The sequence below is a fragment of the Pan troglodytes genome, chromosome 11, assembly GCF_028858775.2.
Source record: "Pan troglodytes isolate AG18354 chromosome 11, NHGRI_mPanTro3-v2.0_pri, whole genome shotgun sequence".
Taxonomy (NCBI): Eukaryota; Metazoa; Chordata; class Mammalia; order Primates; family Hominidae; genus Pan; species Pan troglodytes.
The window spans coordinates 24,435,085-24,447,168 of record NC_072409.2 but is presented as its reverse complement, the minus strand read 5'-3'; the positions used below and the strand labels follow the sequence as shown (position 1 = coordinate 24,447,168).

Below are 12,084 nucleotides of genomic sequence, written 5' to 3'. Positions count from 1 at the left end.
ACACCATGCCGGTCTCTGTGTGTCTGAGGGAACAAGACAACTCCTCAGCAGGTGTGGGGGGCGGTCCTCTCCTTGCTGAGCCTGTCTAGAGTAGGGCTGGGCACTTCCTACAGGGAGTATATGGCCACCCCTACGAGGTAGGTGCATGTGGTCCCCTTCTGCAGATTGGCAGACTGAGGCTTCATGCATCTAAGGAAATGACCAAGGTCATGCTGCTGGTAAGTGACAGAACAGGGACAGGGACCCAGGTGTGTCTGATTCAGTCTGTCTGTCTTAATCTCTGTCCCATTCCGGCAAGGAAAAGGGGTTGCTAGAAATTATTGTAATGCATTGAAGTAATGATTTCCTTATGTGGATGCAATTTATTCCTTTCAGAGCACTTTTACATTCATTTCCTTTTTCCCCTCAAGGTGTAGGGCTGAGAATTAGCTGAAGAAGTTACCTTCTCCATCTTACAGATTTGGAAACTGAGGCCCAGAGATGGGGGGGTGCCTTGCCCAAGGTCACCCAGAGAGTGGAGGGCAAACCTGGATCTAGACCCAGGCTTCGTGACTTCTAGCTCGGTGCTGCCTCCTTGCCAGGGACCATCTCTGCCCCGGGACAGAGAGTTAGCCACACTTGTAGGCATCGCCTGTGGCTCCTGGGACCTTGTGGTCACAGAGGTTGGGTGACCAGTCCTTTCCTCTTCTGTTTTCCAGGGTCTTATGAATGCGGAATCTGTGGCAAGAAGTACAAGTATTACAACTGCTTCCAGACCCACGTGCGGGCGCACCGAGGTGAGAGGAGTGTCCCTGGGGCAGAGCCCAGGGGCCGCACCTCCCACTGTCTGCCTGTTTCCCACTTGGGCCCCTCGTGGGTGACCCCAGAGGCCCTGACAGCTCCAGCCTTTCCCATTCTCCTCCCACTTTCATCAGTAGGACAGGGTGCCAGGCAGGAGAAGGGAGGCCTCCTGATGCGGGACAGCTCGGGTGTGGGAGGGGGACTCCGCAGGACACACCAGACCTGCGCCCAAGGGCACCCCCTGCTCCCCACTGGCCTCACGCCTCCCAGGACATCTCATCACTGCTCAGTGTCAGCGGCCCCCACAGGGCACTTGCTGGGGTCGGTGTGTGTGTTCCTCATGACAAGCTTGGGAGTTGCAGGCAGGAGGGATGGCGTCTGTTCCTCCCGGAGCCTGGCAGACAGGGAGGAGAGGCTGGCATCAGGGGCCCGGTGCGGGACTGTGAGCTCTTCCCCTGTGGCTTCCATGTTCTCTTTTGCACTTGGCACTGGCCCTATCATTGGCCCGGTAGCCCCACCCGCATCCCTCTCTCTCTCTCTTTGCAGACACTGAAGCCACCTCAGGGGAGGGAGCCTCCCAAAGCAGTGAGTACTTTTTCCTCCTCGTGGGCTGCTGAGGGGCGAGGGCTTGGGGTGGGATGAAGAGGAGCTGCTTGTTCCCTCCCCCAGAACTGCTCCAGGTGGCCTCTGAGAGACACAGTGCTGGGGTCCAAGCTTGGGGGCCAGACCATCCTTACAAAACCGCAATGCGGTACCTCAGAGCAGCCCTTCCCAAAGCGTGCTCCATGGCAGGCTCATTCTGGGAAGGTTAGTGGGTGTTCTGTCCATGACGACTTCTCTGGCCAAGTAACTGTGGGAGACCTTGAGTTTCACTAAGGTGAGCAGGTTTCTTGTGGACATTTCCAGCCCTTCATTGACAGACACAGCCATGCGTCTCCCATGGGTGCCTTGGATATGTGGGTCCTTGTTTTCTTTTGACTCTGACTCACGACTCTGGGGCTCCGTAGTTGACTTTTGGGAAATGCTGCTTTGGAGAGTTTTCTCCTGAGCCCCCACAGCCAGGGGCACTAATTGCTTATTGGTGATTTGCCCTGAGGTGCCATATCCCAGCACCTGGGGCGGCACAGGGCCTTGACATCTGTGACAGCACTGCTGCTCACAGGCTCTGCTTGCCATCCCTCCAGTTCTAGGCCCCAAGCGCCTGGTAAGTGAGCAGCCAAGCTGGTGTAGACTAGGATGGAATCTCCCCACCCAATAATCTGAAGCTTCAGAAGTCACAGTTCCACGTGTAGGTATGTCACCAACAGAAACGGGTGCATATCTGCTGAAAGATGCAAACTAGAATGTCCTTAGCACACCATTCCTGACAAACTAGAAGCCCCCAAATGCCCAGAGCTCATTGAATGGAGAAGTAAGTCTAGTGACACAAAAGACTACTGTAAAGTAGTGAGAACGAACAATTTATAGCTACACACAGCAACATGGATGACTCACAAACAATGGTGAGCAAAAGAGGCCAGGCGTAAACAGAGTTCAGCCTCTAAGATTCTGCATAGAGAAAGGGCAAAAGCAGCTAAAACTAATTATTGCCGGTAGAAGTCAGAAGAGCGGTTCCCCTGGGGAAGGGGCTTCAGGGTTCTGTTTCTTGAGCTGGGTGCTGGTTATATGGGTGGTTTCAGTTTGTGGAAGTTGAACAAGCTGTGCACTTAGGATTTGTACACTGTTCTACACCAGGGGTTAGCAACATTTTTCTGTAGAGGGCCAGATGGTAAGTATTTTAGACTTTATAGCCCAGACGTCTCCGTCGCAAGTATTCAGCCCTGCCCTTGTAGTGGGAACATGCCAGGAACAGAGATAATATGTAAATGAATTCCTTACCAAAACAGATGGTGGGCAGGATTTGGCCCACAGACTGTTGCGTGCCAATCCCCGTTCTATGGGTTTGTTACACCACACCATCATAAAAAAAGATTCTTAACATAATAAATAAACATTACCACCCCCTGCCCAACAAAACCCCAAAGCAGAGCAGTTTGAAGAGATGGCGATGGCTGAAAAAGGATTGTAACTGGCCTGGGTCCCAGTAGCATTTCTTCTAAGACACTTTCTCATCCACTCCATTTGGATTCTTACGCCAAAGGAGAGGCCGGCATGTTCCAGAGAGAAATCTGAGGCCCAGGTCAGCTAGACACCTGCCACAGGACCCCAGCTGGGAGGAGGTGGGAGCCGGGCCCTCCCCCTCCAGCCCCGCCTTTCCTGCCCCAACCCCAGCCCCAGCCCCAGCCCCAGCCCCAGCCCCAGCCCCAGCCCCAGCCTGGTCCTTGGCTCCCATCTCCTTCAATAGTTCCATTCTTTTCCGGCTCCCATGGACTGACTGCGGTCAGCCACGCATTTAAAGAACTTCCCTATTTATCTTTCCTTCCTCAGCTATTCTGGGCCCCTGGCCTCTCCAGCAGCCCCTCAATGATCTGTTGTGTTCCGTCTGGCTTCCGTTGTCCGCAGGCTTGCTTGTTGCTGACGGCTCTGTAGCAGGGGTATTTTTAGTCCTTCCGCCACTTTTCCCTTCCTCCCTGTGGAGTTTCCTCCCTGCGGCCATTGCGCGCTATTTTATTCTCAGTCCTGCAGCCCTGCCCTGACCCAGACTGGCAGCACCTGCTTAGAACTCCTGGCCTCCATTTACAGAAGCCTGGCCATGGAGTCATGGAGCCAAAAGGGCCCAACTGAGAAGGCTGAGTCCAGCCCACCCATTTTGCAGATGAGGACACTAAGTCCCAGAGACAGGGAGTCATACAGGTTGTGAGTAGTGGAGGCGGGCCTAGAAATGAAATGAGGTCTCACACATTCTACTAACAGTTCTAGGACTTTTCATTTATTTATTAGGAAAATAGTACAGTCATACATAGAAGCAGACAGACATATTCACTCATCCATCTGTCCACTAAGGAATAAAAGATTAGCCCCTCATGCTACTGTCACATTGATATTTGTGACAGTATTAGCAAATTACATTTGGCAAGTATTTATTGGATGTCCCTTGTGTTCCTTTATTCTTTATTATAACTCTAGGAAATGAAGAACCTCTCATTCCCATTTTACAGATGAGGAAACCGAGGTGCAGAGGTTAGGCAGCATGTCTGAGGTCTGCCGCACTTATAACTGGTAGAGTTGGGTTTGATTAGGCAGCATGAATCCAGAGCCTGCCTCCCTGAACGGATTCACAGTGGCATCTAAGAGACACTGAGCTCTCGCGTCTGAAAATGCAGCGGTTCTGAAAACGTGCTTTCACTGACAAAAAAATGATTCTGCTCTCCTTTTTGGGGATAACCCTCTTGGCCTAATCATTTCCTGACTGAGGAAGACCTGGGAACGGGCTCCCCATCCATGTCAAAGAGATGTCACGGTGTCAGAGCAGGGTGGGGGTATTCTCAGCAGCAGAAACCTGGGGGCTCACGTTTTATTGGAGGTAACAGATGTGGCCCTGAAGTGAGGAGTCAGGCCCAGCTGGCCAGGGAGGCTGGGTAGAGACAAGCAAGTGGGCAGGTGGCGGCAGATGGCGGGTAGCAGTGGTCAGCTTAGGAGAGGAATGTCAAGGCAGAGCCCAGTCTGGAACCGGACCCCAGGTGGCCTTGACTTCTCTGTCTCTGTTCCTGGGCAGGTGTCCTGCACAGAAGGCAGGGTTGCAAAAGAGACACTGGGGACCATGGTCTGGACGGGACCTGATGGGGAAGTTGTCTAAGTTGATTGCTGGCCACATGAAAGGATTAAAGCCTGGGCCAGGCACAGAATCCTAGAACCACCATCCTGGGAGAGGCCCCAGGAATCAGCTCATCTACATCCCTTTCCCAGCTCCCCAAATTATGGGGGAAAACAAGGAAGCAGGACCAGCCTCTCCTGCCCCACACCCTGCCACCTCTTTCTTGGATGATTCTGGTATCCAGCATCCTCAGAATGTCTCCAAGGAGCCTGTGGCTCCTTGCTCAGGGACCAGTTTGTGTCTGGGGCTCTGGCACCTGCTAAGGCATTTTCAGAGAATACGAAGAGGTGAAGCTGGTGGTGGGAGGGAGAGGTGGCTAATGCCATTTGTGTCCCTAAGTTCAGAAGGTGGGGCCAGAAACCTTCCCACGGAATTACCTGGCAGCGTAACCTTGTGGTAGAGGATTGCATCAGATCCTGTATTTGGGTTCTGAGGGACAGGAGGGGGACCAGGAGAGAGGTACCCCAACCCAATACTGATTTGCAGCTTATTCAGACAGAGAAGGGCCACATGCCCTGACTCAGCCTTAGCTTGGAGTTAGTGAATGTTTGAATCCTAGCTCTCCCTTCCCCTCCCCACACCGGGCAGCCTTGAGCATATCACCAAGCCTCCCTGTGCCTGGGGTGATGGGATTGATAGGCCCTCCCTACATCAGCCCAAGGAACACACACATGAGGTTCATGCCAGTGCAAACGTTAGAGTGTGCCATTGTGGAGGGGGTAATGTCCTGTGTCCAGCCTCAGCCTCAGATGTTGGGTAGACCCAGGGGATCATCCAAACTCCAACCTCATGTTAGTTACCTATTGCTGTGTAACAGATGTCCCTAAAACTTAATGACTGGAAGCAACAAGCATTGATTATCCCTCATTTTCTAGGGTCAAGAATTTGGATATGGCTTTGCTGGGTCCTTTGGCGCTGGGTGTTTCCCTGGCTGCAGGCATGGACTTGGCCAGGGCTGTGGTCTCATCTCAAGGCTCAACTGGGGAAAGAACTGCTTTTAAACTCACTCATGTGGTTGCTAGCAGGTTTAACAACCCTGCTAGGGTTCTGTCCTTCCCACACTCTTAGACTGAAGGCCTCACTGGCTGTTCACCAGAGGCCACCCTCAGCTCCTGGTCACCTGTGTCTCTCATGGGGCAGCTCACAACCCAGCAGCCAGCAGGTGTGACCTGGAGAGAGAAGGTATGCTTGAGACAGAAGTCCCAGTTTTTTGTAAGCTACCCTCAGAAGTGATATTCTGTCACTTTTACTGCATTCTGTTCATTAGAAGTCAGTTACCAGGTCTAGTCCAGACTCACAGGGAAGGGGTGATGTAGGGCATGAGCATCAAGAGGCAAGGAGCCCTGGGTGCTGTCCCCAAGGCTGCTCATCACCGGCCCTCCCGGCTGTGCCCTTGGGGCAAATCCCTTCTGATCCTCAGTTTCCTCATGTGTAAAATGAGAGACTGCTTCCTCCCTCTGCTGCAAGAATGGAGGAGAAGGAGGGGAAGAGCCTGGCCTGCTGCCCTGCTTGTTGTAGCATCTGGGCATGGGCGCTGCAGTGACTGTTATTCTCACAGAGCTTCCGCGAAGGGTGTCCCAGACCATTTAGGAACCAGGCCCTGAGGAACTGAGCTCACCTAGGGCAGGTTTGGGGGTTGGTTTTGGAGTCACTTCTGGCCTCCCAGTCACCTTGTGTGTTCTGGATCTCCACAGAGGACCCTGACACCCCAGCCTACATCCTATGGACCCAGGAGGCAATACAAGGCTGGCTTGGGGTGGAGGGTGGGGCCAGCCCTGAGGCAGGAGCTTCACCCTCCTGCACATCGGGGAGGAGAAGCTGGATGTTCCAGGGGGTAGGCAATGCCATGCCCTTCCATAGTCCAGAAGACTTGGGCAGTGCCAAGGTACGGACTGGCTCAGGAACTGATTCTCCATGGGGTCATTCAGCTGGAGCCAGACTGGGCTAGTTTCATCTTTGGTTTCTGAGATGATCTGGCCAGAAAAACCCCACCCCACAAGACTGAAGCCCTGGTAACCAGATGTGTGTTTTCATCCCATGCAGACAATTTCAGGTACACATGTGATATCTGCGGGAAGAAGTACAAATACTACAGCTGTTTCCAAGAGCACCGAGACCTGCACGCAGTGGATGGTGAGTCAGGCCCCTCACTCCCTGGAGTCATGCCAAGAGGCGCCCTTCCTTGGAGACACCAGCCCCCAGCCCTCCCCGCCTCCCTCTTCCCTCTTACCCAGAAAAAGGCCAGGCAGTAGCTGGAACCATGAGGGGAATGACCAGCCCTGGAGGATTCTGGGGGCGGGAACGTCACCATCATACTCCACATACACTTCTATTTAGGTTAACCCAAGTGAAATTGCCATTTTTATAGGTCAAAATCAGTAGAATATTGGAATTTCGTACTGAGTCATTTTGTAGTTTCATATTGAGCATTTGCATGTTCTGATTAAATTAAACCGGTTTTAAAAAACGAATGATGACCTTTTAGCATCTTAGATTATACAATTAGAAATTAGAACAATACATTTAGCCAACACATATTTGAGTCTCAAAAATCCTAGAAAGAGGGTCTTAGACCTTGGAAGGGCCTTAGGGGTTCCCCGTCTAGCCCCACACCTTCAGCCCATCTTGAGCTGTGACAACCAGGCCCACCACCTGTTACCACTGGCCCATCTCTTTTCTCACCTCGTCTTTCTCTCTCCTCCCAATCTCTTCCTCTTTTCTCCTGCCCTGGCCCCTTGAACCCATGATGGCAATCAGAAACAGATCCAGGCAAACTGTCTGCCTGCACCATGGATGGGTGCCCATCCTAGTGAGGACGAGGGATTGAGGCCCAGGCTGTGTCCTGGTTGGGATGTATCCTTGTGTTGTCCTGGTTTTGGGGGGCTTCCACAGTGGCCACGGCAGCCCTCCTGGGCCCCAAGGCAAACCCATGGGGATAGGGGCTGGGAGCGGCGGCAGAGGCAGCTCTGGGCAGGGACTAACAGGGCTCCTGTTTGTTTCTTTCCTTCTGCGGCTGCCGCCTCCCTCCCGGGCGCAGTGTTTAGTGTGGAAGGGGCCCCTGAGAACCGGGCAGGTAAGTCCTTGGTGTCTGCTCGTCACCTCCCCTGTCCCCGGCTGGGCTCCTGAGACCTGGGGGACCAGGGTGCTAAGGGCCGTATGTTCTCCCACAGACCCCTTCGACCAAGGTGTCGTGGCCACGGACGAGGTGAAGGAGGAGCCCCCGGAGCCATTCCAGAAAATCGGGCCAAGTATGCGGGATTCCCTCTGGGGCCAAGGGCTGGGTGGGGGCTGGCCAAGGGAGGCAGGGCTCAGTCTCACTGCTAGGGCAGGGGTAGCAGTGGGTGGCATCACTTAACTGCAGCAATGGTGCCCAACCTGTCAGTTGGGCCAGTCAGTGTTAGGACTGGAGCTTTCGAGGAGCAGCAGGGCTGCACAGGGTCAAGGTCAGGACAGTGAAGGCAGCCAGGCTGGGGCTGAGTCCTGGCGCTACTGCTTACAGGCTTGGTGTCCTCATGGTCTGTTAGCCATCCTGAACCTCAGCCTCCCCACCTGTGGAGTGAGGATGACATTTCCCCACAGGTTTGTTGGGGGATTAAATGAGATCCTGGATGTGAACCACTTGTTAGCACAGTGCCTGGTACATAGTAGGTGCTCGGAAAATAACACGTCGTAGTCACGTGTTATCATATCAGTGAATGAGCTGTCCAGGGCAGCCACAGGCAGACTCTCTGTCTCTGTCCCAGGACACCCCTTGAGGGCAAGAGCCACACACGTCTGGCCTGTTTTTGATAAACTTGTATTGAGTGTTGTGGGCACACAGCTGAGAACAGGACACATGTGGTCCTGCCCTTGGGTAATTCAGATGGGGCTTGGGGGTAGGGACAGCAGATCATTGAACAGATAGTTCCAACATAGCTTGCAGGGAGCTGTGGGAGGCCTGAGGGAATGCTGGAAGCTTTCAGATGGGGACGAGGGTAGGGGATGAGCCCCAGCATCCCATGCCAAGGCTGGAGAGCCCTGCTGGTCCCGAAAATCGATGATGGCTTCAGGTCTTACAGAGCCTTGAATGCCAGCAGGCAGCATCCTCAGGCGAATGAGCCAGAGAGTTTTTACTAAGTGGAGAAGGGACTTGATCCAATTTGCATTTTAGGAAGCCCCATTTTGCTGCTGGGAGGAAGATAGATTGGGAGGGGCTGGGTGGCCAGCCTAGGGCAGTTGCCGTGGGACCACAAGTGAGTGAGACTTGTCCTTTCCAGCTGTTCAGGAATTGCCATACCTGCTATTTATCTCTCTGTTTTCTGTACCTCACTTACTACCCAGCAAGAAGAGACCTTTATGGTCTCTGCTTCCTTCCAATAAGGATCTAAGGCAGCTTGTAAAAATATACACAAAAACAGAACAAGCAGATGAGGATATCTGAGTGAAGGAAAATCAGAGGAGCTGAAACACTAAGTTGGATATGTTCCTCAGGGCAGAGCTCCATCCCAGCTCTTGGAAGGGGTTGGGTGGGTTCCCTCCCCCTCCCCCAAATGCTTTTTCTTCCTCATCCCTTGTCTGTGGTCATGGGATGATTCTTTGCTTTCTTCTTAACTCTTCTGAAAGCATTCAGGAAACTGAAGATGAGATAATGTCTATAAAGTGGTCAGCACAGTGCTTGTCACATGCATAGTAAACACTCGATAAGCAGGAGCATAAAAATCATCTTAAAGATGAAGAATATGGCCGGGCACGGTGGCTCACGCCTGTAATCCCAGCACTTTGGGAGGCCAAGATGGGCGGATCACCTGAGGTCAGGAGTTCAAGACCAGCCTGGCCAATATGGCGAAACCCCGTCACTACTAAAATTAGCCAGGTGTGGTGACGCACACCTATAGCCCCAGCTACTTGGGATGCTGAGGCAGGAGAATCACTTGAACCTGGGAGGTGGAGGTTGCATTGAGCTGAGATTGTGCCACTGCACTCCAGCCTGGGTGACAAGAGTGAGACTCTGTCTCAAAAAAAAAAAAAAAAAAAAAAAGATGAAGAATATGATGAAACCCTCAGTGCTCAAATAGGAGAAGTTAGACGCTACAGGGGAAACACAGATGTGAATCAGGCATATTTGCAGCATTCAAAGAATTCAGGCTGGGCATGGTGGCTCTCGCCTGTAATCCTAGCACTTTGGGAGGCCGAGACGGGTGGATCACAAGGTCAGGAGATTGAGACCATCCTGGCCAACATGGTGAAACCCCATCTCCACTAAAATACAAAAATTAGCCGGGCGTGGTGACATGTGCCTGTAGCCCCAGCTACTTGGGAGGCTGAGGCAAGAGAATCGCTTGAACCCAGGAGGTAGAGCTTGCAGTGAGCCGAGATTGCACCACTGCACTCCAGCCTGGTGACAGAGCAAGACTCCATCTCAAAAAAGAGTTCCAAAGAATTCATAGTTCGGTGACTATGACAGACATTCATAGGCAGATATAGGACAGGAACAGAGGATCTGTGACCTCCCCGTTGAGTATCTATCTAGGATCTGGCAGTGGTCCCAGTGTACTGCTGCTCTTCCAACCGTGTCATTTTCCTTAGGAAGATGGGCTTTGAAATCAGACAGGCTTAGGTTTGAATGCTGTTGTCACCAGCTTACTAGCTCCCTACCCCTTGTGAGTATCCCATAAGTTGCGGACAAGCGCATCTCTGAATTTTCCAGTGCTGTTGGAGCACACACACACAAGATGTCTCGCCAAGCACCTGGCTCATATCCAAGGTGTAGGGAGACCTGTTACTGAGAAAGAGTCAAGGGCAAGAGTTTTAGAGCCAACCGAAATAGGACTCCCAGCTCGACACTTAATAGCTGCATGATGTCCTACCAGTTTTCTAATCTGTCTAATCCATAGTTTCTCTACCTCTAAATGGGCTGATGACAATAAAACTCACCTTTCAGGATTGTCATGGGGCTTAGATGAGATTATATTTGTAAAAGAATTAGCATAGTCCTTACACATGCGTGCAAAGCATTAAATAAGTGGTACCTTTAATTACCCAGGAAGATGCAGAACAAGATGAAGTGTGTTCTCTGTATCTGTAACTAAGTCTGACAGACAGCCAACGCAAGGACCTGGGAGGAATTAATCAAATTATTAGGAGTGTAGAATTGCACTGAGAATATCAGACTGGGTCTGGCTGCCAGCGTGCTCCCAGCTGGACTGAATGGAGCTGAGATTGCTGGTGTGGTGTGAGACCATCCCTTGCTGCCACTCAGGAGCTGCCTTGTGAGACAAAAATGTTGCTTCTTCGGCTCCTGCTACGTATAAGCAGGCCAATGCCACAGAACGCGAAAAACGATTAGCCAGTAGAGGCAAATGTGTTCTGAAGGGACTGATTGCCCAAGTAAAGCTCTGTAGTCAGAGGAAGAAGAAACACCCTGGCAGGAGTGAGTGCTGGCAAGTACACCTTTCACATCAGCATCAGCTGAGCACATTAGAGAATTAGGTACTTAGGTTGGAAGAAGCCCAGGCAATGACAGAGCGGAGAATCCTGCTAGAAAAGAGAGAGTTGGTCCAAGAAGCCTTGTGGGTTAACTTGCTCTTCATCTGCATATCCAAGAATTACTTCCATGATAATGGGCAGAGGGAGAATCAAGGAAAACTCATTTGTGTGGTCTGTTGAAACAGAGTAAGTCTGGAGTCATGTATGGGTTACTTGATTTTTATGCCTGAATAAGGAAGAGTCACTTGAATAGTTAAAAAAAAAAAAAATGAGAGAACTATGTAAATTCCACATAACAAGAAAAAGAGAATTTAAGAGACTCAGAGAAGAGCACACCTCTGAAAATGATCTACCACAAAATCTAGAAGACCATTCTGTTTGACAACCTCCATCTCATGTAAGAAAATATGACCTTACACATCCACTTAGGCTGCCACAACAAAATATTACAGACTGGGTGGTCTGAACAATTTATCTCTTACAGTTCTGGAAGCTGGAAAGCCTGAGATCAAGGTGCCAGCATGGCAGGTTTCTGTTGAGGGCTCTCTTCCTGGCTTGCAGATGGTCACCATATGTCTGGACATGATGGTGAAAGAGAGAGAGAGCAAGCTTTCTGGCCTCTCTTCTAATAAGGGCACTAATCTCGTGGTGGGGACCCTACCCTTATGACCTCATCTAACCCTGCTTACCTCCCAAAGGCACCATCTCCACATGCTATCACATTAGGAGTTAGAGTTTCAACGTATGAATTTGAGAATGGGGACACAGTTCAGTCCATAGCATGACCCCTGTGAAAAGGGAGCTGGAAGTTGTATGGTGAAAAAGCAACAGAATAAGAAAGCAAAGAGAGGAGTGAGACAAGGAAGGATTTCAGGGAAGCAGAAAACTTAAGAACAGAATTAAAACCTACATTCTATGTATGAAAGAGCCGAGTTTATCTGCAAAATTGGAATTAGTGATGTGAAGGATGAACTTGAACAGATGAAGATAATGAGAGGAAAATATGATAAATGGGGAGAACAGGGAGCTGGTTTCAGATAATTAATATTATAGTACCAGTGGCCAGAAACAGTGCTCCTAAGGTC

The 12,084-nt window shown here is 51.2% G+C and overlaps 1 protein-coding gene across 39 annotated transcripts in view; it reads left to right on the top strand.

Annotated features, from left to right (window-relative positions):
• Positions 1-12,084, top strand: part of ZNF618 (zinc finger protein 618) — a 180,649-nt gene that overhangs the window by 124,880 nt on the left and 43,685 nt on the right. For 30 of the 39 annotated variants that reach the window (XM_016961500.4, XM_016961499.4, XM_054658998.1 and 27 more), the window contains 5 exons: positions 699-776; positions 1,327-1,365; positions 6,578-6,667; positions 7,572-7,607; positions 7,705-7,782. In XM_016961500.4, the coding sequence (XP_016816989.1) occupies positions 699-776; positions 1,327-1,365; positions 6,578-6,667; positions 7,572-7,607; positions 7,705-7,782 (321 nt within the window). The remainder of the gene's footprint in view (positions 1-698; positions 777-1,326; positions 1,366-6,577; positions 6,668-7,571; positions 7,608-7,704; positions 7,783-12,084) is intronic. The other 9 variants (XM_054659006.2, XM_054659003.2, XM_054658993.2 and 6 more) reach the window with 1 other exon arrangement.